The 24,369-nt window shown below is 42.1% G+C and overlaps 6 protein-coding genes across 6 annotated transcripts; 3 read left to right on the top strand and 3 right to left on the bottom strand.

The window, feature by feature from the left end:
• Positions 1-722: 722 nt before the first annotated feature.
• Positions 723-2,157, bottom strand: BDZ99DRAFT_565552 (uncharacterized protein). Its single transcript, XM_033727490.1, has 4 exons — positions 2,048-2,157; positions 1,932-1,991; positions 1,764-1,880; positions 723-1,712 (listed from the first exon to the last, which is right to left on the bottom strand). Exons 1-4 carry the CDS (start codon positions 2,076-2,078, stop codon positions 1,021-1,023), a joined length of 900 nt encoding a protein of 299 aa, XP_033582549.1. The 5' UTR covers positions 2,079-2,157; the 3' UTR covers positions 723-1,020.
• Positions 2,158-4,060: 1,903 nt separating this feature from the next.
• BDZ99DRAFT_377354 (kinase-like protein) lies at positions 4,061-5,045 on the top strand (the record flags this gene model as incomplete). Its single annotated transcript, XM_033715062.1, has 2 exons — positions 4,061-4,550; positions 4,612-5,045. Coding segments are annotated over 2 exons (924 nt in total), but the record flags the coding sequence as incomplete, so codon positions are not given.
• Positions 5,046-5,871: 826 nt separating this feature from the next.
• BDZ99DRAFT_484552 (uncharacterized protein) lies at positions 5,872-6,374 on the top strand (the record flags this gene model as incomplete). The annotated part of the gene is made up of 2 exons (XM_033722650.1): positions 5,872-6,210; positions 6,285-6,374. 2 exons carry the CDS (start codon positions 5,872-5,874, stop codon positions 6,372-6,374), a joined length of 429 nt encoding a protein of 142 aa, XP_033582551.1.
• A 1,180-nt stretch (positions 6,375-7,554) lies between these two features.
• BDZ99DRAFT_375460 (TK C-terminal domain-like protein) lies at positions 7,555-8,020 on the bottom strand (the record flags this gene model as incomplete). The annotated part of the gene is made up of 2 exons (XM_033714975.1): positions 7,555-7,592; positions 7,645-8,020. Coding segments are annotated over 2 exons (414 nt in total), but the record flags the coding sequence as incomplete, so codon positions are not given.
• A 5,969-nt stretch (positions 8,021-13,989) lies between these two features.
• On the top strand, positions 13,990-14,991 carry BDZ99DRAFT_470955 (uncharacterized protein; the record flags this gene model as incomplete). The annotated part of the gene is made up of 1 exon (XM_033721698.1): positions 13,990-14,991. One exon carries the CDS (start codon positions 13,990-13,992, stop codon positions 14,989-14,991), a length of 1,002 nt encoding a protein of 333 aa, XP_033582553.1.
• Positions 14,992-20,045: 5,054 nt separating this feature from the next.
• On the bottom strand, positions 20,046-20,213 carry BDZ99DRAFT_375488 (uncharacterized protein; the record flags this gene model as incomplete). Its single annotated transcript, XM_033714978.1, has 1 exon — positions 20,046-20,213. A coding segment is annotated over one exon (168 nt), but the record flags the coding sequence as incomplete, so codon positions are not given.
• Positions 20,214-24,369: the final 4,156 nt, after the last annotated feature.

Consider the following 24,369-nt stretch of genomic DNA (forward strand, 5'->3'; position numbering starts at 1 on the left):
GTGCTCCTATCTAAATATACTAAGAGACTAAGAGAGGAGGGAAAAAGAGGGCAACTTATAAGCATAAACGCGATCGATACGGCTATTGCGTAATATGCTACGGCCGCGATATAATACTATAGCAGAGCCGCTAAGCCTATAGCTGCCAGCAGCTGCCTTTTTAGAGATATATTTTTAAGGATTGCTAGAGATCTACTTAGTTAAATAGCATGCTAGTAGCGCCCTGCTATACTATAGTAGCGTTATCTAGATACACGTATTTTTTATTTCTCTATTAACAACCTATATTTTAAAAGGGTTAGCAATATATTACTATTATCGACCTAGTAATAATATATATACCTTAATCTGCTATTACGTATACTTTATTATAGTATTTAGTGGACCTCTAATTAGTAACCTTTAATTTACTTTATCACGGTATTTAGCGGACCCCTAATTAGCAGCCCTTAGTTTTCTTTAGCTAAATTAGCAACTATAGCTCCGGCTTTCTTTACTCTTATATTTTTTAATAAGCGTTCTACTACTTCCTTAATTAATTAGCACTATAGATTAATCCTTGCACACCTTCTTCCTTAATACTCCTTTATTTTACCACCTAGTTAGATTAGTTAATTAGAGGTTTAATAAGGACATCGACTTCCTTTAGGGGGGCAATTATTATAGCTAATTAGGCTAAGATAGGTTATATAGCAGGTAGGCATAGAGGATAGGTTTATATAGATTCTCTTAGTAGGCCTAACCTGCCTCCTTACTCTTAACAATACAAATAGTACTACTAATTAGCAGGCTTCCAGAGTCGCCCGTTCTACGTGAATCCCGTCAGATCCACCTCTATTACACAAGTCGTGATAGAATTCCAAACATTAAAACATGCGGTAGAAATTAAAGCACCAACGCGTCTTTTCCCTTAATATACACATACATCCTCCAAAGAACAAAAGAAAATCTCACAAAGTCCTCCCTCCTCCCGAGACAAGTTAAGTATCCAAATATCATACTCATTTCACGCTTGTAGTGCTAAGGACGACCGGGTGGTGGAGGAGGAGGTGGAAGTGATACGGGGGGAGGTAAAGACATGACCGGAGGAGGTAGAGACGAAACCGGAGGAGGCAAGCCCGTAAGAGGAGGCATTGCCTTCATACCAACACCTGCTGACATTCCTTGGGCTGCCGAGCCAGCCAACTCGATAAAACCACCCTGCTTCTTGAAGATGCTGGATATTCCCGCTGCAAATAAAGCAGACAATGAGAATATAAACCACTGTAAAACACTTAAGGCCGTTCCTGCCGTGATCTGGATTGTCGATACTGACTCCACTTTGGTGATATACTCCATCGCAGCAGTCACCTGGCTAACAGTCAGGGCCGATGCTAAAGCAAGTCCAACTGAAGTCCATATGGCTGTAAGAGTGGCGCGTCTGAGTGATTGCCGTCGACTTTCTGCGTTCATTTTGCCCGTTTGCGCCGCTTTAAAGTGTCTTTTCAATAACAGGACTAGCAAGAGACCGATGACGAGCAAAATGCCGGCGACAGCCAGTAGGTAAAGAATTATCTTGGACTGAACCGTAAGAGCGAAGGAAACTAATTCCTTTGAATCCGATACATCACTGCTGCTGAGATTTCCGTTGAATATGAATTGGAGGACCCTATCAGCCGTCTTGCCAGAGCTTGATTGGCAGATCGAGTGGTCTGATACTGAAGCGCAGATGCCTACTTGTTCTTTAGTAGTGCTCACAAAATTTACTAAAAGGCAAGTATTACCAAAGTAGTTGACCCGCAATTCAGTTATGGAGGTCGTGCTATTTCTTGGCTGCAATTTGACTGCAAATATGTTTCCTATTCCTGGGGAGTTGGATACACACCTAGTAAGACTCAGGCCTGAATGCAGATTAGCTTAATGGCAACTGTTAGAAAGACTTGGAGTGCTACCGTAGAAGAGTATAATGGGTATCGGAAGGAGATAGACCCAAAGGCGATAGTTGATATTTTCTAATTGTTAAGGTAAGATGGAGGCATTATCACACGGATGCGGCCCTGAAACTTACGCATGCGGTTGTGCACACTGTCCAGACCCATTTTGACGCAGTATGTTTGGTTTCTGAAGATAAGCAATAAATTCTGCGTGAAATGAACGGTGGAACGGTGGAACGGTGGGATTGTCTTGCGAAGGTAGCTGAAAATACTATGTCCCTATTTATCTTGCTGAGTGACCGCAATAGGATATCTCTAGGAAGTGGTTTGAAATGCTACGATGGTACAGTGCCATATAGCACGCGCGCGGCTCTTTCTTGAAGCACTAAAATTAGATGCATGGTGCTTTGGAAAGGGTCCCCAAACCATTCTGCTGCAATGCTGAAGTTCTCCACAGGCAAGGAAGCCAGGCGCGTCGGCTATTGAGCCATCGAGAGTCAAAAAAGGTCACCCCTTGAGTCCATTTCAGAGACCCAACAGTATCATTCTGTTCCAAATTAGCAGTTTGGAGTTACAGAAATCATGAGATGCAGACAGCTACGCCGCAGCCGATCAATGCGTTTTGAACACCAATGAATTTGCGGTAGCTGAGAGACTGTGAACCATCGAATGTTTGGTTCTGTTTCGAAGTAGCGCTTCAGGGTTTCCATAAAGTGGGAGTGATGCCAACAGCTACGCCGCAGCCGACAGACGGGGTTTGAATACCAGTGAATCTGCGGTAATTAGAAGGCTGTGAACCATCATACGTTTAGTTCTTGTCAGTTCGCTGCTGAAAGACATCTCGCCATGTGGAACATCAGCTGTAGAGAACAAAGTTCAGCTCGACAGAACACAGCTGAGGATGGTCAGCTTGACAGAACGCAGCTGAGGACGCTCGCCACTCAGGAGGTCGCCACCCAGGGGGTGGCCACAGTTCTGTTTCGGAGAAGCGCTTCCGGATCCCAGAATTGTGAGTGATGCTAAAGGCTACGCCGCAGCCGATGAACGCGGTTTCAACACCAATGAATACGCGATAGTCCAAAAGCTGTGAACCCCGGGGCCATTGCGCGCGCTTGTTAGTCGATCGACCAAGTTCGTTTCGCCTTCTGGCCCGTCAGTTGGTGGCAGAGTGGTGTGGAGCTTGCTTCGAGGCTAACTACTGTGCCGCAGAGCAAACCAACGGGGCTAACGAGCTGAAAGGGGAAATGGTCGGACTCATTGGGTGGTTCGCCAAGTCTGCAGCACAGCTCGCTGGCGGATTGCCCAGATTTGTACGATGGCTCTGAGGATGCTTTAGAGCGCGTTTGAGGCTTCGGTGTGGTTGTGTTGGTAGCCACTGGGCAATATTTGACGCCGAGCTGTCGCCGTCACCCCGGCGGATATATCCTAATTTGGAGAGCTCTTGAGGCCTCTAGCTCCGTTCTGGTCCTGAAAATGAGGGCCCACTCACGGGCAGACGCCGCGGCACAGCTGCTTCGCCTCATCCCATCGCAGTCCCCTGGAGGTTCTCACCCTTACCGCGTGCTCCTGTCCTAGAGAATGACTGCCAGTGGGTTCATGGACCTTACCTATTTATGACTTTTTGCTGACTTTGGAGCGAAAAGATGAGAATGTGGAGGTTTTGCCAGCGAAGAACGTTGCCCAGGTGGTCCATAAAACTACCTGGGTAGATTATTTTGCTTATCTAATCCTGATGTGCGGACGCGGGGCAGAGGTGGCCCAATCAGGGATGTCTTGGCTCGCTTCAGGGGCCCGTGCCCCTGGAGCCAGGCTGCAACCTCCAACCCGTACCACGCTCCCTTGATCTTTGCAACATCCACGCTTCACAAAGGCCACTTGATCTTGCCCATTCACCCAATTGCATTCAGCTCTATCATTTTCTCACCTTTGAGAATTCTTTATTCCCGCTTGTGCAAGTGCGCTATTCTAGTGCGTTTGATTGACTTTCCGATTGTCGGCTCCACAGCACAAACTCCTTCTTCAATCGCTGGCAATCCGCCCTTGGGATCAGTCCTGGATTCAGTCTCAAGTACGTCCTCTCGGACCCTCTAGAACATCCGTTAATTAGATCAACAGCTCCCGTCTCATTAATACCTTCCGGCTCTTCAACACCTCCCATGATTCCCACGGACATAAACTTTGATGTTGAACACTCGACTTTCTTCCAGCACTATAATCAGTTGCCATCACCAGCTGAAGTCCGCTCGCAAGCATATGCCCAATATCTTGCTGGCAGTAGCTGGGGAGATAAGAGGAGAGATGTCTCTACTACTGGCTACAATCAACGTCCATCCCCAGCAGTGTTTGAGTCCATGGGTCTGTTTGTCAAATGGGGATCCGAAGTAAGCATCGCGGAGGGCCAATGCCTTTACACAATTCAACACTGCTTCAAAGATACTGTACCAGTTCCCGAAATCTACGGATGGCGTACAGACGGCAGCCAGGTCTTCCTTTATATGAAGGCAATCAGTGGGAGGACTTTGGAACAAGCTTGGCCGGAGATGGAAGTGAATGATTGCTTGCGTATTTGTCGTGAGCTTCGGACAATTTTCGATACTCTACGCCAGCTGAAACAATACTCTTCGGATACGTTTGTTGGTGAGGAAGCTAGCATCTCCCTATCTAGTGGAATATCTAATCGCTTACACTAATTGCGCAGGCAGCATCGCACGGGGCCATCTTTACGATAGGGCAATCAACCCAAGGTACATGGCCGAAGCTGGGCCATTCGCCTCCGTGAAAGAGTTTCACGATTGGTTTACCTTTCTGCACAAGCGACCGATGCCTGACCCTCACACTGTACCCCCAGAGCCCTTCCGCCAAGATCTTCCTGATGATAGCGATATTGTTTTCACACATGGAGATCTTCATCCAAGCAATATTATTCTATCGCTATCTAGTCCGCCTCAAGTCGTTGCAGTCGTAGATTGGGAGCAAGCAGGCTGGTGGCCGGCCTACTGGGAAGATCGTAAAGCTCACTTCACGAGTGACTATTCAGGCGAATGGTCTGAGAAATATCTGCCAATGATTTTGGATCAGTACAAAACCACCTGGGACGCATGGGACTACTACACGTCATCTATGGGATGCTGAATGTCACACTGCGCTGGTTCGAGATAGCTTAATTTTGGTCTCAAAATTCATGATTAGAGGGCCCCATTCTTTTCCTTCTTGCTAGATGCTTTGGTCTTCGGTTTTTGCAATGATGCTATTTACGGCAGCTTACGCGCTGTGAACGTTGTTTCTGGAGAGGAGCCGCTTGGCAGTTTGAAGAAGACAGTAACGGGGATGAGGGGAAATGGGGAAGGGGGAAGGGGAAGGGGGCGCACACGCGGCAGCACGGCCATACCGCCAGACCTGCGAGGCGCTGCTCAACTGCTGAAACAGCTTAAGCTCATGAGTAATGAAAGCCTCCGTTTTAGTCTCTTTCGCGCCGCGGCACAGCTCTTCGCTAAATTCAGTATGAGGTGAGGCACAGCACGTGCTTCGATTCAAAGTGGGTAGAGCAACGGCCGACGAGAGCGTATCATTATACTATGGAGTAATATGAGGTACGTGTTGTGTCAGACAGTTGAGGCACAGCAAGTTCCTGTCTCTTTGGTGGAGGGCAGCGAAAGCCTGAGACGCCATCACAAGCCTCCGCCGTCCATACCATGCTGCGATGCAAAATTAGCTTTAATCAGTTTCAATTGAACCGCGCGGGAAACGAAGATTCCTCACTTGCTAGTCTTCAAGGAGGTCAAGGATCGTTGAGATACATAAGGCTCTCAGTCCATCACATCTGTTCAATCGCTATCCACCATCGTCTTGAATTTCGAATCTACATCTCCATCTACTGTATCTCACACTGTCTCATCTCTGCTTGTCTATACTGTTATATCACATTGTCATTACATATCGTCCAGATCTCTTCCAGAAAATGGCACGAACGATCTATTTGGCTGTCTTCACGAATGGCCAGAGAGCCGCTCATTGGGCCATCTGGATTCCAACTACAGGGCAGGAGGTTGTAGGAAAGATGCTTCACGTCTCTGGATCCCCAGCCACTGGATTTTTCCTAGAATTCAAGCGCAACTACGACTTTCGATCGACCAACCGCCGTTATCAGGTGCTTCCCTTAGCACAAGTCCATGACCAATATGTTGTCGACACTCCAGGAGATACGTTGATCACGGAGACAACGGCCCGCGACCGTGTTGAATCAACGGCCACTGTCGTGCCGCCTCCAGGTCGCGCTGCCAATCCATTTGACCCAATGGTATGAATATCCTCCGGTAATACCAACTTTACGATTGTTAACATTCTCTACAGGCCCCCAATTGCCAAAGCTAGATAGTTGCTTTTGTTGAGAGACTCATTGCCGACGGATATGTCACCGTCGATGCGCGCGTAGTTCTACAGAATGCGCCTAGAGTGTTGTGAAGTACCAAGCAAGTGACTATTGGACTGATAGACCTTACTTCCGCGGACAAGTCATGCGGGAGATTTGTGGGGGGCTTCAAGAAACGCACGAACTGTGTGCCTCGTCAAACGTCTTGTTTTCTGTATCTGTTGCTTGTTTCTGCTTGTTTCTGCTTGTTTCTGCTCATTTCTGCTTATTTCTGCTTACTTCTGCTTGGTTTTGCTTGTCTTTGCTTGTTTTAGTCTATGTTTCTTTAAACTGTATCTGTATATCGTCGTGTTCATGTGCACCGTATCTAGCTAACGGATTTCATCTACATCATTGTCAGGTCGACAGTTAACGTATTCACTCCAGACTGCTATCTTGATGTCCTATCTGGGTTTTCTAGCCTCTAAGCCACCGGCATGCCATCAACAGGACCATCTGACATCAGGATCAGTGATATGTTTGTTATTGAACGAGCTTAATTACGCAAATTAGCAAACTACGAGTCCTTGGGTGATACCTTTCGTACACATTGTGATGCGTGCTCCACGAATGGCGCATAAAAACCACATTTAAACTTGCCTTGTCGGTATTATCGAAGTCGCGTATCGTACTCATCCCTTGCTCCCTTTAGATGATGACCATGAAATGCTCGAAGGGGCTGTACGGCCTGATCCATGCCCCGTTGAGAGCCTGGGGCTAACCCTCAAGGGAAGCTTCAGACGACATTGGAAACCGTTTGCCACTCGTAGCTCTACCCACGCGTAGATAGTAAAGTGACGCAAATCAGCAAGCTTGGGCCGTCAGGTATTAGACTGTAAAATTCCTCGAGACTTATGGTCCTGAAACTGGAAGCCTAGCAGGCGAAGAGGCTCACATATGGGCCTTATGAGCCTTCTGAGTTAAAGTGAGAATCCCATTCTCGACATTCGCTATCGATGATGGGCCCAAGACTGGTTCCCAAAAGGCTGCTCAGTCTCAGCTCAGAATTCTCTCACTTAGCGCAGCTACGGCTCAGTTCCTAACACTGGAAAGGAACTTCTTGGGTGTTGCATATCGCGAGTTACAGAGTATGAATCAACGCCTAACTTTGGTAATGTAATGAGGATGACCAGCTATGCATGCGGCGAAGTATATTGACAAGAAATAAATTTAAAAGCCAATATATGGCATCTACCCCATGGTCACTCTTCCACATACTCTACTCATCATCTTTTAATACTCAAGCAAGTTCTTGATTGCGTGATACACCCCTGATTAGATTAGCAAAGACCTGAGGGATGTAAGACAGGATCAAAGACTTACTCGTCACGTCAGGAATAATAAACTGCTCATAAGCCAGTCCCGTATGCGTCGCCCAACCCGCAACTCTCTTCACCGGCGCCTCAAGTCTCGTAAACGCGCCCTCCTGGATCGTCGCCGCGACCTCTGCACCGACACCCGCATTTTGCATACTCTCATGGACGACCATAGCGCGTCCCGTTTTCCGTACACTATTCAAAACTGTTTCCCGGTCCCAGGGATAGATGGTCCGCAAATCGATCAGCTCAATGCTGCACCCGAAATCCGCCTCGGCCTTTTTAATCGCTGCTTCACAAGTATAGAGTGGCGTGCCGTATGACACGATTGTCATGTCTGAGCCCGTTTTCAGGACCTCAGCTTTATCGAGGGGTAGGACGTAGCCATCGACGATGGTCGAGAATATGTGATGGTCGACGATGTGTGGTGGTCGAGGATGTGTGGTGGTCGAGGATATGTGACGGTCGAGGATGTGTGACGGTCGAGGATGGCTCACCTGAGACCCCTACATCAGTCAGCATGCTTGGCGCGCCAAGCCTCATCCAGAGGAGCCGGGCCTGGCGGGGTCCGCTCGCGTATCCCGCTCACTTGCAGCTCTCACAGTTCTGCATTCTATCCCAATACCACACAGCTTTCTGTCGATAGACTCTACCTAACATCCAACTTCCGTCTATTTCCAGCGGATGGAACTTCAAGCCTGCCAGTGGACAACGCCGCACAGACCTTCAACCCAACGCACTCGCTCAACTGCAACGTACTCGCTCCTTCAGCTGGAACCACAGACTGTACCTGCTGTCGTCGAGACAGTCGGGCGCATAGACTAGTCCGAATATATCACCACGCTCGGTCGCCAGCTCCACGCCTTTCGCCTATAGTCAAGCCATTAAGTTAATCGAGCTCAAGGCCATCCTTCCCAGTTTTATCGCCCGCTCTAAGCGTTGTACTCCTTCCTCTCAATACAAACCAATATCCTTGAAGTCCAGCGGATATCTCCCGCTTCCCGGCTATATATAGAACTCAATAGAAATATAGTTAATAGCTATTAGGCTCAGCCGGTAACACCACCTTAGAGGGCTAAAACTTATAGGTTGTATAACGTATTCCACCACCGAGCCGGCCAAACCACCGAGCCGGCCACTTTTCCTTGGCACAACCAACACCATGTGCGCGCAGTCAATTTATTCGCAACCAGCTATAGAACTTGTGTACGACACACTTAGATCAGATTCAGAAGAAGCTTCTTGATCCTTTTTGCACGTACGCGCATTGTGCCCAGCCTCTCCACAGTTTCCACAGCGCCGTTGAGCTGGTAGAGCCCTATTTGCACCATCTCTACTACCCACCTTTTTCCGTGGATTAGATGCTCCAGACACTTTAGCAGCTACGTACAACGCTGCTGTACCATACTCCATTGTACCGCCAGTCTGGATTCGCTTTCTTTTACGACCTTTACGCTTGGTTATCTCTGCTAGTTGCTCTTCAAGCTCTTTAACCCGGGCTTTGATAAGCACATTTTCGTGTAGCATCTCTTCAGCTCCTTTAATAAGCTTTAAGAAGCCTTTTTAGGCGGTTGTTGGTAACTGTACAAAGGAATTGCTTACTAGCCTTAACTGTGATCCAAATTCGTACGTATTGCTTAGGGTCTTTAATTACCATAGTGTTTCTAGTAGGGGTGCTAGTAGTAGGGTCCGTAACCGTATATTAAGGCGATTAAGAACTACCTGTGCGTTAATAGGAACTAATCCAGAGGCCTTAAAGGCCTTCTTGCAGTTCTTATACGTAAACATATTAAAAAACGCGTTTTTAAAGGCTGGTAGGAAGCCTTCTTTATTAATATAGTAAACGCGTCGGCGTGCTAAGTCTTATATATATTAAGAGTACTTTAGCTTTAATAGCGAGAAGTATACTATATTAAGTAGCTAAAGTATATGCAATAAATACGCAGGCATACAGAGGGTAAGGATTTATTATTTAATATAATAATCCTTAAAATCTTAGTTAAGGTGGCTCTTATAGCCGTCTAAAATTAGCAACCTATATAACCCTACCTAACGCGCCTTTATATACGTGTTAAAGTGCTTTAACTACTTAAGACTAAGCTTATTATTAGTCCAGCCGTTCTTAGAGATAGAGAGCTTCTAATTATATAGTATTTCTACTTTCTTATACTATATAGAGATATAAATACATCCTTTCTAGATAATAAATAGTAGGATTATATATCCGGCAGCGCAGATGCTCTAGATAACTGTAACCTACTCTTAGTTACCTAGTTAAATAAAATTAGGCCTTATATATCTCTCTAAACCTGTAACAACCTTTATTATACTAATTATACCTATTTAAAAGCCAGTTTTATTAAAGTTATAGATATTATCTAGGTGGATACTATACTTAGCTATAGTCTCTTACATAAAAGTAAACTATATATTAATAACCTCTAGGTTTTCCTAGAGTATTCTTTAGCGGTTCTTTACCTAATTAAAAGCTATTTTAAGCTCCTTTATATAAGATATAAACTGTTAAGTCCAGTTCTTACCTACTAGTATCCCACTACGCGCAGCTAGTACTTTATCTGCTATATCTGCCACCTTATATAACCGGGGCGCAAATCCTTACAAGTCTAGGTTAAAGATATATTATATAATTATATGCTCTTCGGTCGCAGTAAGCTTTAGGCAGTTTAGTTATAATTAAGGTTAAAATATAATTTCGTGGAGCCGATTAGAGAGCCGCTAATATTGTACGTTAAAGGCTGCTGCAGCGCGTTATATAGTCCTAAATTAACTAAAGGTAAAGGCTTAAAGCGCAAGATTAATACTGCCTTTTTACTAAAATAGATAATCGCTGCGTTGTTAATATATTGCTGTGTAAATATAGTATTGGTTATGCTAAGGAAAAGTAGCCGGCTTAGTAGTTTAGCCGGCTTAGTAGTGGAATACGTTATATATATTGTTAATTACAACTATAAGCTGTATTTAATTACTTAGTTAGGGTTACCTAAGTACCCTAATTTTATAAAGTTTCCTAACCTTAAAAATATTAAGGTTTCTTCTATTTAGCAAAGCCTCTATATTGCTAAAACCTAGAGAGATTTAACTTTACTTAATTATAGTTCCCACGCGTTAATTAGAACTACTAATAATAAGGCTTTCCTAATTTTTAAACTTACCTATCTAGATAAGCAGTCTATTATACTTATATAGTATAAGTTTAAGATTCTTAATTAATTAGCAATACTTAAAGTACTTGTTGTTGCGGTTTATACCTAGCCTTTACTTAATAAAAAAGTTATTTATAGCTATTAGATAAAGATACTTTTTAAACTCTAACTACTAGATTTATAGTCCTATAGGAATAAAGTCTAGCATGCTTTTTATCGTTTCTATTCTGCAGGCTATTATTATAGAAATATAAGTCCTAGCAATATTATAAAGAATAGAGGCGGAAAAATTACTTTAGTTAATTTTAGCTTTACAGGTTAACTAGAAAGTAATATCCTATTATATATTCTAAGTTAGGTATATACTAACGGCGTTTTCGATATTAAAACTAATATAGGAGCATTTAAAAGGTTTATATAGTTTTATATAGCTTCTACTACTTCTATAGTAGGTAAAATTAGTCTATAGCTAATATATATTAGGAATTTATTAAAATAATAACTGTTTTAATACTAAGTTATCTAATAAAATATAAGACCCTATATACCCTTATACTTATTTTCGCATTATTTTAATAACTATAAGGCCGGCGAGAGTATAGTAGATATATATTGCTATATTAACTTTAAGCGCGACAGCTATATAGCTTAGAAAATAGTTACTAGCAATATAGGTATATATAGAAGTATAGATATTATATTTCCTTACTTTATAAGCGTAACTAAGCCTATCTAACCCCTTAGCAAGGTAATAAAGGAGCGTGTTATATAGCTATTTATCTAACTGCTGCACCTGCTGCTGCTATACCTGCTATATAAAGGAGAATAGTAGGGTTTAAAGGTATTACTTAGGAAAAAGGTGTCTAAAATCTATAGAGCTTTAGAAGTGCAATACTAGAATTAATTATAAAACAACCTTGCTTAGTAAATTCTAAGTTATTATATTTTAATAAAGAAAGTAGTATACTATACCCCTAATTTCTAGATTAGTTCTATAGTTTATAGTCTATATACTAGCCCGAAAAATATATAATTAGTTGCTCTTTAATACTAGTATATTTAGGTGTACCTTGCTTACCGCAAGTTTTAACACCGCCTACTTTAACTACGCAGCTGCAATTTAACTATTATCTAACCTCTTATATATATATATTAAAATTAATAATTTAAAATCGGTAAGTTGGAATTAGTAAGCCCTAAAGGTTTAGGTGCAGTAATAAATTTTATATAGAGAAAAGTAAGACAACCCGCTAGATTTAGACTAAGATATTAGTAAGTAAGCCTGTAAATAAATTAAGAGGATAGGGTATAAAAAGATTAAATAGCGTTCTATATTATATTAAAGTGCAAATATTAGGTTCTAATTAGCTAAAGAGTAATAAGTTATAAGTAAGAAGGATTAAGGCTTAGTTAAATATATATAGGCTTAACCTTTACAGGATTAGGCGGCAGCTTTTAAATAGTTTAGAGCTATATCTGCTAGTATAAATAGGCGGATAATCTAAAATAACTATAACCCCCGGTCTTAATATATATATATATATAGTTTCCGGTAAAACTTATACTTTTACTTACCTATACTTACTAATAGATTCTGGAATTTAAACGGAGTTAAGGCCGGATTATATTATAATTAAGGAATAAGCAGAGGCGCCCGGCGTAACCTAACAGCGTTCTATACTAAGCCTAAGCTAGGTTAAAGCATACGGCTACTATAGACCCTGCTACCTTTACTAGTTAGGCAACTCTACTAACTCCACCGCGCTGCACCTCTACGCCGCACTAATATAGTTGTATTCTCTTAACGTACTAAGCTATAACACCCTTAGCTAAGCAGCACAGCAGTATAGCAGCACGGCGGTAAGCAGCAGGTATAGTAGTAAGGATATCCTATTAAACTATATTATCGGTTAAACTTTTCTAAAGGCCCTAGCTTATCTATTATAGAACTATTAGCGCTAACCCTATATATATTGCAGGATATAGTAAGCTGCGTACTAAAAAGGCGCTGCTCCCCGCCCGCCTCTTAAGTAGTCCCCTATTTTATTTATAATTACTAGATGCTTAAACTATAACTTTTAGGTCCACGCAAATATTAACGCCTAGAGCGGTTTTAACTAAATAAAGTATTGCAACTAGTATTAAAAAAGCAGAGGCTTAGCTATTATAGTAGATCCTAACCACCGGCGGTATTTTAGGATAAATTATTAAAGATCTGGATAATAAAACAAGTATTAAGAGAGCTAGACTAAAGAAATACTTAAGCTACTCTAAACCTACCCTGTTTACTATATTAATAAATCCGCCGGCCGGCTACTTAAAACTTCCTTACTTAGTTAAAGAAAAATTGCTAAACTGCCTAAAATACCGCTAACTACCTTTACTATTGCGATTTAAGAACCCTTAAAAATATAAAGCTATTTACTAAATATAGTAGTCTAGACCTGTTGGACCTAAGGAATATATATACTATAAAATACTTATTAACTAGCGCTAAAGCTAATAACGCTTTCTAGTACCCTAAACCTATCCCTTTTTCTAATTATATAATAAGCTTAAGCTAGTCTAGTTTTTAAAACTAATAATAGGGTTTAGTAAATCCCTTAAGCACTAAACCTACTATAAATATAATAAAGATAAAAAGTACTAGGGTTTATAACCGTGATTTTCAACAACACCTTATTAATAACGCTGTTTATCCTTATAGTTATAGATATCTAGATAGCAGTATGCCTGCAAAGCTAAATAATTGGGGGGGGATTAACCAAAGATTAGCGTAACCTTGGCCTTCTCTCTCGCCATCTAAATTTACTGATAAAGAGTTTGAAAACTTTGTGCAGGCTGATGCGGATGCCGCCAAAGAAAAGCAGGTTTCAGAATCCGTGATTCCTATCATCGAGGGCAAGATCGCGGACGCGAGATGCCGCTCAGGAGGAATCCCGTTCACCAATCTCGATCCTCTTACGGACGGCACGCTTAAACCCGGGAACCCAGACGTCTACTACGGCGCGCGCCCGGAACAGCTCGCTCGAAAAGTCCGCGACAAGCTTGGCGGCAGAATTATTCCTTCAACGCAGCACGACCTTCCCCTCGCGCCAAACTTTTTCCTGGCGGCCAAGGGGCCAGATGGATCTGCTGCTGTGGCCAAACGACAGGCTTGTTACGACGGCGTATTGGGAGCGAGAGGCATGAACAGTCTTCAGTCATACGGGAAAGGCGAGCCTGTTTCTGACAACAACGCTTATACTATTACGTCGATTTACCACAATGGCCAGCTCCAGATGTACACCAGCCACCCCACTCAGCCATCTACTCCTGGGGGCCGTCCAGAGTACCACATGACTCAGCTAAATACTTGGGGAATGACCGGCAATCCCGAAACTTTTCGGCAGGGAGCTGGCGCGTTCAGGAACGCGCGAGATTGGGCAAAAGAGCAGAGGGACAAGGCGATTGAGCAGGCGAACGAGAGAGCAATGGATCAGACTCAGCCAGAACAGCCAGAGGGTCGCTCTGAATACCACATGACCCAGCTGAGATCCTTTGCTATGACCGATACTGCTGAGACTTTCCGACAGGGTGCTGGGGCGTATAGGAATTTAAGAGACTGGGCAAAAGAGCAGAGGGACGAAGCCATTCGACAAGCGAACGAGAGAGCTGACCCCGTTGAAGCTGAAGCACCAGCACCGACAGGTGATCTAGCGGGTGATGCATCAGGCGCTAGCCCTGCTTCAAGTTTCGTGACAGCAGTGTCGGATACAGAAGCCTACACCACAAGTGGAGTGTTTCAGACGTCGCCGAATGGAGATTCTAATACATGGGGGGACTTCGAGGAATCCGATAGTTCAACAGAGGAGCTGGATTACAGACCACCGGCTAAACGTTCCAGCAGGCGTTCTAAGCCCCCACAGACCGAGCCAAAGCGACGCAACGCCGGTGAATCTACCGACGGCTCACACAGCCATGGACCCGTTTCGCAAAGCTCCCCGGCAAACGTTGCAACAACTCAGCAGCGCGAAGAGTGGTCATGGACAGATGGCAAATTTCAATGTCGCAAAGGGCAGACACTTGTAAAGGAGCAGAGCGATGCTCCGGCTGATGTGTGGGTTTACTATGATCAAGGCTGGCCTGGTCAAGGAGAGAAGAAATGGAGGCATTGGATGTCGGCCACGCGTGAAATCCTATATTCATGACGGCAGAGGTTTTCGTTGAATACTTGTTCATTCTGTTGAACTGTTAAATTCCGAGGGTAGTAATTCACTCGATTATCACAGCGCTATTTGCTTTGGGCGGGCATCGCCATTACGGTGAGGACTAGGATTAACGCAGGTCGAGTCACACGTGATGTCGCATCTGGATCAGCGCCATCTACAGCTTCCAAACGCCGCGAGGCAACAAGCCCGTCGGCCGGTTGCGCTGCTGGAGTCTTGTTCAGCGCCCCGCCATTTTCGGTCTCCATGATTGTATTCATTTGTGCAGCTCAGTAGAGATCAGTTCGAATCTGAAACTGCGAGCCAGAAGCATTTTTACGCGCGATCGTCCGTAGTCGCTTCAAGGCAGAGCAGGTAGACGAGGGTGGGGTTCTGAGAGGGTCTGTTGACTGCCGGTGGAGGAGATGGGCAGCTAAAAATAGAGGAACGAGTTCAAGACTGGTGCCGGAAACGGGATCCACAGCGGGAACCAGAACGGGACCCTTTGAAACCTGGGCACATCCGAAACCCTGCAAAATCCCGGCTTGGACCGGAGCCGACAGTTCCGGACGAATATCGAACTCGGTTTTGAACCCGAGGATCAGCCGGTTCACCACTACGAGATTGCATCACGATCGTGATTTCGTCGAGCCCTCTTGATAGCAAATCTTATCGTTCTCGCCGCCCACTTATCCATTACATCTCTTATTCCATAGCACAAAGTCGCGGGCACCTTTTTTGTGAGGCTCGATTCCTCCGCTAGAATATGTATAGGACCATCTGAGCCAGGGCGTGGGCAGAAAGCCGTGTCTTGCTTACGCTAGCCAAATATCTGCTTGTTATTCTCTGATTAGGCCTGCGTCCCTCAGGTCTCAGGTTCACGAATCATTATCTACAGGCAACGCTCAAGCTGCTTGGAACTGGCCCATCTCCCTATCACGGCAAGAATCGATTCGTTCCCAGAAAGGAGAGCTTAAGTATTTGGGAGCTTGTCGTCCAGGTGTCAAAAAGGAAGGACACGAAACGTTCAATATCTACCGATTCCCGGGACTATAACAGTCCGCAGACAAAGGAGCCCCAGGGTTCCATCACCAAGACGCTCCGCTAGAGCCCCGTTAAAATCTCTTTTCGCCCTAATGTCCAAATTGAACCTCATAGACAAGAGAAAGAGTAGAGAGTATGTCAAAGACAGTGCACCGAGGCGTTCTTCGAAGCTAATATCATTTATCGTCAGCTCAGGGCACTGAGCTGGCGGCTCCGCTGGCTGCTCGACTGGCTGGGCCGGCTCCTCCGCCGGCTAGCTCCTCTGGCTCCTTGATATGGGCGTCTTTAATTGCGACATCACAACATCGGTATTCCTGATAATCACACTGTTGATCGACCCAAATAACATAAGGGTTGAATTCCTCGATAGCTGAATGGCGAAGGAGGACCCGGACCATTGATTCGTCGTCTTTGAGCCCAAGACCCGAAGCCTTCTGTGGCCAATAGGTAACGATATGGCGGTTTTGGTTAAGGTCGCATTTGCGTCTCTCGATAAAACGTTTAAGATCATTCGTATCCCGCGGGAACCAAGAGCGCCGGGTAGGATTTTCATTTCGGAAACCCATTTCAGGACCTCTGGATGGATTGTATCGCGAGACGATTTTGCTATCAAAGTTAGCTCTTATATTTGATCGTGTGAATGTACCAGGCTGACCGTAGTGTTCAAGTCTAGAGATAGAGGCTCGCAATGTCTGGCCTTTGCCGTTATATTGTGTGGGAGATCTGCCAGCATGTCGCTCTCATTCGGGGTAGTATTACTAGATGCTGGCAATTAGGTTTTTAATTTAGATTCCAGAAACTGACATTATTGTTTCGCCTCTGATATTAATGGGGCGCTTTCTTGTTGGTGGCGTATGGAGACGGGCAGGCGAAGGCGGGGTTGTTCAAACTGCTGCACTTGTTATGCAAGTTGCACGTCGTCTTATTCGGCGTCCTTGGTTCGAAATTTGTTCCAGCTGCTGCTAGTGGCGCCGAGAGACAGCCAAGTGAAGGCGGGTTGTTCCAGCCTGCGGCAACCCCAGGTCTTGAGCAAGTTTCTGGAATCTAAATTGCCGGCCAATCGCCAGCTTTTAGAAACCTTGTTAGAATTCGTTGGCACATTCACAGCAGATCATGGGTTTCATTCAGTCCGCCCTGGGAATGTATGGTCAGGATGAAGATGGCGGTCATGGGCGAGGGATGCACCATCGGAGGCGGGGTCGAGTCGCACCCCAACAGCCAGGCGGCGATGTCGGACCGTGACTGCTGGGGAGCATGCTGCAGGCGGTCAAGCGGGATGGGGACGGGACTACAGGTTGCGCGGATGTACAAGGATTTTTGTTTATATAGGGGGTTTACAATCAAGGAACGGAAGGCAGTAACTTGCGAGAGCTCAGCTCCTGCAAATGTGCTTGGCTAGGCAAAGGTAACCGTACGCTCTCTTCCCCCCTAAACGCAGCTTAGCGTATCCGGGCCGACTCCTCCGGCCAAGTCCTGCCGGAACATCAAAACTCAACCACGGACTTGCGCGCTTCTCTACACCAACATTCGTCCTCGAGCAGCCTTACGATCACGTTTAGTCAGCACCTAAGAGGCGTGGTCGGCCGACAGGCTTGAATCTCAGGTGCTTGTTGCTTTCATGAGCTATTTTCTCACTTTGGTCATGAGACGCGGTGAAGAATATCACACATAGAAACTGGCATCCCATTGCTTGCTTTGGGCAAAGTAGCCAAATAACTGTAATTGCGTAGCTGATATTCATTCCAGAATAGCCAACCCAGACCGGCAGCTAGCTCTCAGAAGATATCCCCTTGCTGCATACCCTTGCCACGATAGCTTCTCACTCAAGATTCGAATAGATGAAGTCCCATAGCTCTAGCTTCAGACTCTGTCATTGTTCGCATGTACTCGTTCAAATAGGTTACTCCATCTTGGCGGCCTTCTGAGGTAGCATTGCCATCGGTTCGGTCATGGGTTCTGTCTACCTCTACATTGGTGCCGTTCGTATTTTGACCTCCGGCTTGGTCATTGCTCGCGTGGGCAGTGATCTGCTGGCCCCTTTGAGCAGGAGTGCTTGGAGCAGGAGGGTTCGACTGGTCGCCCGACATGGTATCAATCGATTTGCGGGAGATGGAGAAGGAGAGAGCACCGTCGATATCCTTCCTGCAGTTGGTGTAATAATCCAGGAAAGATGATGACCTGGCGGCGTGAGCTGCTATCTGCAAGTGGTAGGCATCAGTTTGCTGTCGAAGAATAGCCGTGATGGTTTCTTACCTATGCAGAAAGGAGCACTTGAAAGCTTGCGCCTGCTAGTTACAGCACAATGTGCTAGCTGGGCGATACTAGTGGATGGTTGAATGGAGGGCAGCAACCTGTAAACGTGAGCACATCCCTTAGAAAAGGTAGATAGTTAATGTTTTCACGAACAGTAAGTGATTGGATAGGTTGGGGATGCTCTGGATGATTGCTTGGATGGAAGGGTGCTTCAAATATAGGAGGAAGCACTAGCCGTTAATCGTTGACAGGAACTACAGTTTTTTATACCTATCAACCCTTTGGCGTCCCCCACACCTTTCGCCCGCTCCTCTAGAATATCTTAGGCTCGGCTGCGGAAGCAACATGAAAGTCCTCTTAGAGCTGTAGGTAGAAAAAGGCTTGCAGATGGATACGCTCTCGGCAGACGCGATAGATCCGCATTTATGAACGGGAAAACTCAGCATGACGGTGATGATCGACAGACCGCGCCTTATATTGTCTCGATTTTGCTTAGGTGTATAAATTAAAGGCTTAATAAAGAAAAAGGCGTTTTGTATTAGCATCCTTTATAATAGAAGAGAAAGGTGGTTGGTTAATAAGTTGTTTAAAGTTAATATACCCCTTATATTGTGCGGCACGGTGGGTCGTGCGCGACCTAAGGACGGACGTTAGCTGCAAAAATACAACCTATAGGTAACTATAAATAGAGCAGGTAAAAAGTATAAGAGGTAGATTATAGGCTTAAATATAGAGCAACTTTACTAAACTGCGCTATAAGTAATTAGTAAAGTAGAGTTAAAAAAAGGGCGCTAAGTTAATAAAGTAGCTATTCTCAGGCGTTGGTAACAGGAAGTTCCCTGCTGCGGCGAGGGAGTGTTATATTATTGCGCGTAAGGACTTGCTTCTTAGCGCGCTAAATCTGCTGCTTTAATCCCCTGCTATTAAGTTTCTTTAATTTATAGCAATATACTTCTTTATTACGCCTTAGTATTCTAGAAGCTAATAGGGATATAGGATCTTTTTAGGGCATGCTTAAAACAGCGATCTAAAGGATAAAGGCGAATTAAAGGGTCTACTCGAAACGCTTTAAGTAAGGCATAAATTGTTGCAATATATAGACAAAATTATTAAAAACAACCTGCTAGGCTGTATCGCGCTTAATAGAACGCATATTATATAACGTATTCCACTACTAAGCCGGCTAAACCACCGAGCCGGCTACTTTTCCTTAGCATAACCAACACCATATACGCGCAGTTAATTTATTCGCAACTAGCTATAGAACTTGTATACGATACACTTAGATTAGATTTAGAAGAAGCTTTTTAATCCTTTTTACACGTACGCGCATTATGCCCAGCCTTTCCATAGTTTTTATAGCGCTGTTAAGCTAGTAGAGCCCTATTTACACTATCTCTACTACCTACCTTTTTCCGTGGATTAGATGCTCTAGACACTTTAGCAGCTATATACAACGCTGCTATACTATACTCTATTATACCGCTAGTCTGGATTCGCTTTCTTTTACAACCTTTACGCTTAGTTATCTCTGCTAGTTGCTTTTTAAGCTTTTTAACCCGGGCTTTAATAAGTATATTTTTATATAGCATTTCTTTAGCTCCTTTAATAAGCTTTAAGAAGCCTTTTTAGGCGGTTATTAGTAACTATATAAAGGAATTACTTACTAGCCTTAACTATAATCTAAATTTATATATATTACTTAGGGTTTTTAATTACTATAGTATTTCTAGTAGAGGTGCTAGTAGTAGGGTCCGTAACTATATATTAAGGTAATTAAGAACTACCTGCGCATTAATAGGAACTAATCTAAAGGCCTTAAAGGCCTTTTTATAGTTCTTATATATAAATATATTAAAAAACGCGTTTTTAAAGGCTAGTAGGAAGCCTTCTTTATTAATATAGTAAACGCATCGGCGTGCTAAGTTTTATATACGTTAAAAGTACTTTAGCTTTAATAGCGAGAAGTATACTATATTAAGTAGCTAAAGTATATATAATAAATGCGCAGGTATATAAAGGGTAAGAATTTATTATTTAATATAATAATCCTTAAAATCTTAGTTAAGGTGGCTCTTATAGCTATCTAAAATTAGTAACCTATATAACCCTACCTAACGCGCCTTTATATATATATTAAAGTACTTTAACTACTTAAAACTAAGCTTATTATTAGTCCAGCCGTTTTTAGAGACAGAAAGCTTCTAATTATATAGTATCTCTACTTCCTTATACTATATAGAGATATATATACATCCTTTATAGATAATAAATAGTAGGGTTATATATCCGGCAGCGCAGATACTCTAGATAACTATAACCTACTCTTAGTTACCTAGTTAAATAAGATTAGGCCTTATATATCTCTCTAAACCTGTAACAACCTTTATTATACTAATTATACCTATTTAAAAGCTAGTTTTATTAAAGTTATAGATATTATCTAGGTAGACGCTATACTTAGCTATAGTCTCTTATATAAAAGTAAACTATATATTAATAACCTCTAGGTCTTTCTAAAGTATTTTCTAGCAGTTCTTTACCTAATTAAAAGCTATTTTAAGCTCCTTTATATAAGATATAAACTGTTAAGTCCAGTTCTTACTTACTAGTATTCCACCACGCGCAGCTAGTACTTTATCTGCTATATCTACCACCTTATACAACTAGAGCGCAAATTCTTATAAGTTTAGGTTAAGGATATATTATATAATTGTGTGCTCTTCGGTCGCAGTAAGCTTTAGGTAGTTTAGTCGTAATTAAGGTCGAAACGTAATTCCGTGGAGCCGATTAGAGAGCCGCTAATATCGTACGTTAAAGGCTACTGCAGCGCGTTGTATAGTCCTAAATTAACTAGAGGTAAAGGCTTAAAGCGCGAGATTAATACTGCCTTCTTACTAAAATAGATAATCGCTGCGTTGTTAATGCATTGCTGTGTAAATATAGTGTTAGTTATGCTAAGGAAAAGTAGCCGGCTTAGTGGTTTAGCCGGCTTAGTAGTAGAATACGTTACTATTTTTATTATAAGTACTTTAGATAGTTAACACCTTTTAGGCCTTAGGATTACTACTTAATTTATCCTATATTTAATAGTTTAAAAGAAAGGCCCCTATATAGTAGTAGTTATTAGGAATAACCCTAAAGTTAAAAATTTTTGTATTTAGTAATATATATTATTATTTATCGCGCATTTTTAATCTATCCTAAATAAACTAACTTATATATCCTAGTATAGCCTGTTTTTAGACCGTAATAGGGAACTAAAAATAGGACGTTTTAGGCCTGTTAAGATTTTTAGGTCTTAGTTTCCTATAGAGAAATATCTAAAAAACCTTAAAATATTTACTAACTATATCTTTATACGCTTATAAAAAGAGACTTAAAATACCTAAACAAAATATTTTTCTTAGTATAGAGGGTTTCTTACTACCTAGGAATAGATATAAGGTTATAGTATTTATATATAACCTATAAAGCATAACTAAAACCCGGTCCCGAATTTAGTTTATTTGCCTAAAGTACCTAGAAAAGGCCTGTAAAGGGGACTACTTTTTAACCTAGACTATAAGGTCTAAAAATAAGTCCCTATAATAAAAGGTAACACCGGAGCTAGTTTAACTAAAGGCTTTCTAAAAAAAGCTTAAATTAAAAATAGCTTTTATCTTAAACTGTTTTTAACTCCGGAGTTAACTAAGCTATTATTACTTTGCTATTTTCTAATATATATATTCTTACGGCTATTTCCCTCTATATTTTTATAGCAGCCAGAACCGCCGCGGCAGATTTAAAGCCTAATAAGAAACCTTTAGGCTTTACCGCTTCCAGCGTGTATTCTTTTAGTTAGCTATAAGCAATAATCTAACTTAAATTTAGTGGCTTAATAGGAATAGAAGTAATTAGTTTTATAGCTATAGCGAAACCTAGGATAATTACAGGATCTCCTGTTAAAACCTTAGCTATAGTATAGAATACCTCTTAGCTATTAATTGCAGATATTACGAGTATAAAATATCGCCTATTTTTATATTTAACCGCGTTGTCTTCTTTAGGAAAAAATTCCAGTTAGGCTTATTTTTTAACTACTACCGGTTCTTTTTTATCTATAACAGCAACTATACTAGTATTTTAGGGAAATAGTTAAAAACTAGTACCTCCTAACTTACTAGGTTTAATAGTAACAATTATAATATAACTAGTATTTTTTATTTAGTAGGGGAAAGTCTAAAGTATATAGTTAGATAGCTTAAAAAGCGCCTTAAATTTCGGATAGCATAGTAAGGTAGACCGGCCCCTTATAGCGGTACGTAACGGACAGCAAGCCCCTTCTTAATAGCTGCGGCTCTCTCTCCGCGCATTATTATATCTTCTTTTTTCTGCTTAGCTGCCTTAGGCAGTATATTAGGCTACAGCCTCTACTTAGATAATATAATTAAGATTATCTCTCTCCTACTTCTTCTCCCTCCGGTAACGCGTAATACTTAACCCTGTAACTATCCTGCTCCCTACTACTATAATAGGGCTATAATTTTATAGAAAAAGTTTAATATTAATTAGTACCCGTATTCTATAAACTAAAACCTGTATATATAACTAAGATAGTAAATCCTATACTTTTTAACTATAGTATCTTTAACTAGTATTAGTAATTAATTAGTTAAATTAACCTTATTAATTTAATTAAGTTAAGTTACTTAACTTAACTTAGAAGATATAACTGCGTCCGACTTCCTAAAGTATACCCTTCGAAAAGTTCTAGTAATTAATTAATTAGGGTCCTAATTTAGTGCCCCTGTGTTTTTACTACCTCTGCAGCTTATTTTAGATACCTAACTACCCCTCTACGCGATTAAGAAAGTGCTCCCCTTTAAATATAGTTAAATAATTTAGTATAATTATACTAAAGCTCTTTATCGCCGTGGTTAGCTTTATTAGCATACCTGTAACTAAGGGTATCGGAACTACTATTATCTAAAACTTATATTACTTCGAAGTTTATATCTAGAGCGTTGCTAACCTACTAAATAAAAGTATTACTCTTGCGCCTTATACAGGTAAATTAAAGGAAACCTATTATTTAAACCCTAATAGCAGGGGCATTTTGCTAAAATTATCTAAAACTCTAGTTCCCTTTAATATTACGCAGTTTAAGTATACTTATAACAGAACTAACCCTAATATTTATTATAATATTTTAAATATAGATAGTTATCCTTTTAAAGAATAGGGCCTTAAGCTTTCTCTATTCTCTCCTAAGTATTCTTTTATCTCTTATAGTCCTGGCGTAGTAAACTACTTATAAGTTTATAATAAACTAAATAACAACCTTACTACTAAGAGTTATAAAGTTTTAGCGGTTTTAATATTAATATTATGCCCGTTTCCTAAAAATCCGGCAGTATTAACCTAAATAACTAAAGTTACTAGTATAAAAAGGTTTATATACCTAATAAAGATATAATTTAAGGAATATACTTCTTTAGTACTAAGTCCTTTTTATACCGTGCTAAGTTTAGCCTATATACTAATATCCGCAATATATAGTAAGGCTTCCCTATTTTATAGTAGTAGTAAAAAAAAGTATACTAGTAATATTATATACTATAACCTAGCTAGTAGCTATAGAGCTTACGGCTTTACTATTACTAATAGCGACTATATTATTATAATTATGCATAATACTTAGGATACTAAGAGTATAATATCTAACGGCAACCTATAGTACAGCCAGAAGATTACGATTTTTAATAAGAAAACTAGCAAGATATAGCCTGCAACTATTAGAAATAACGTAATCTATAAGTTAGTGGCCCGCACAAGCTAGTAGCCCACCTAACTACGCTACCGAGGCCAAATATTCCGAATTACTCCACCACGAACAAATATATTTGATGCAGCTACATACTAGCTAGCTGCCTACCGCCTAGGGCACGTACGTGCATTGTGTTCTGTTGATTCGCACATGCTGCACCTAGGTTTTGCTCGCTGTGGCCGCTCGGCCGGTGGCTCTGCTGCCTCCTCTGCTGCCCCTTCCTATACAGGTTGTGCACGATCGGCTGCTTTTTCACCTGATAGAATACCCTTTCT

Source organism: Mytilinidion resinicola, assembly GCF_010093595.1.
Source record: "Mytilinidion resinicola strain CBS 304.34 unplaced genomic scaffold BDZ99scaffold_2, whole genome shotgun sequence".
Classification (NCBI taxonomy): Eukaryota; Fungi; Ascomycota; class Dothideomycetes; order Mytilinidiales; family Mytilinidiaceae; genus Mytilinidion; species Mytilinidion resinicola.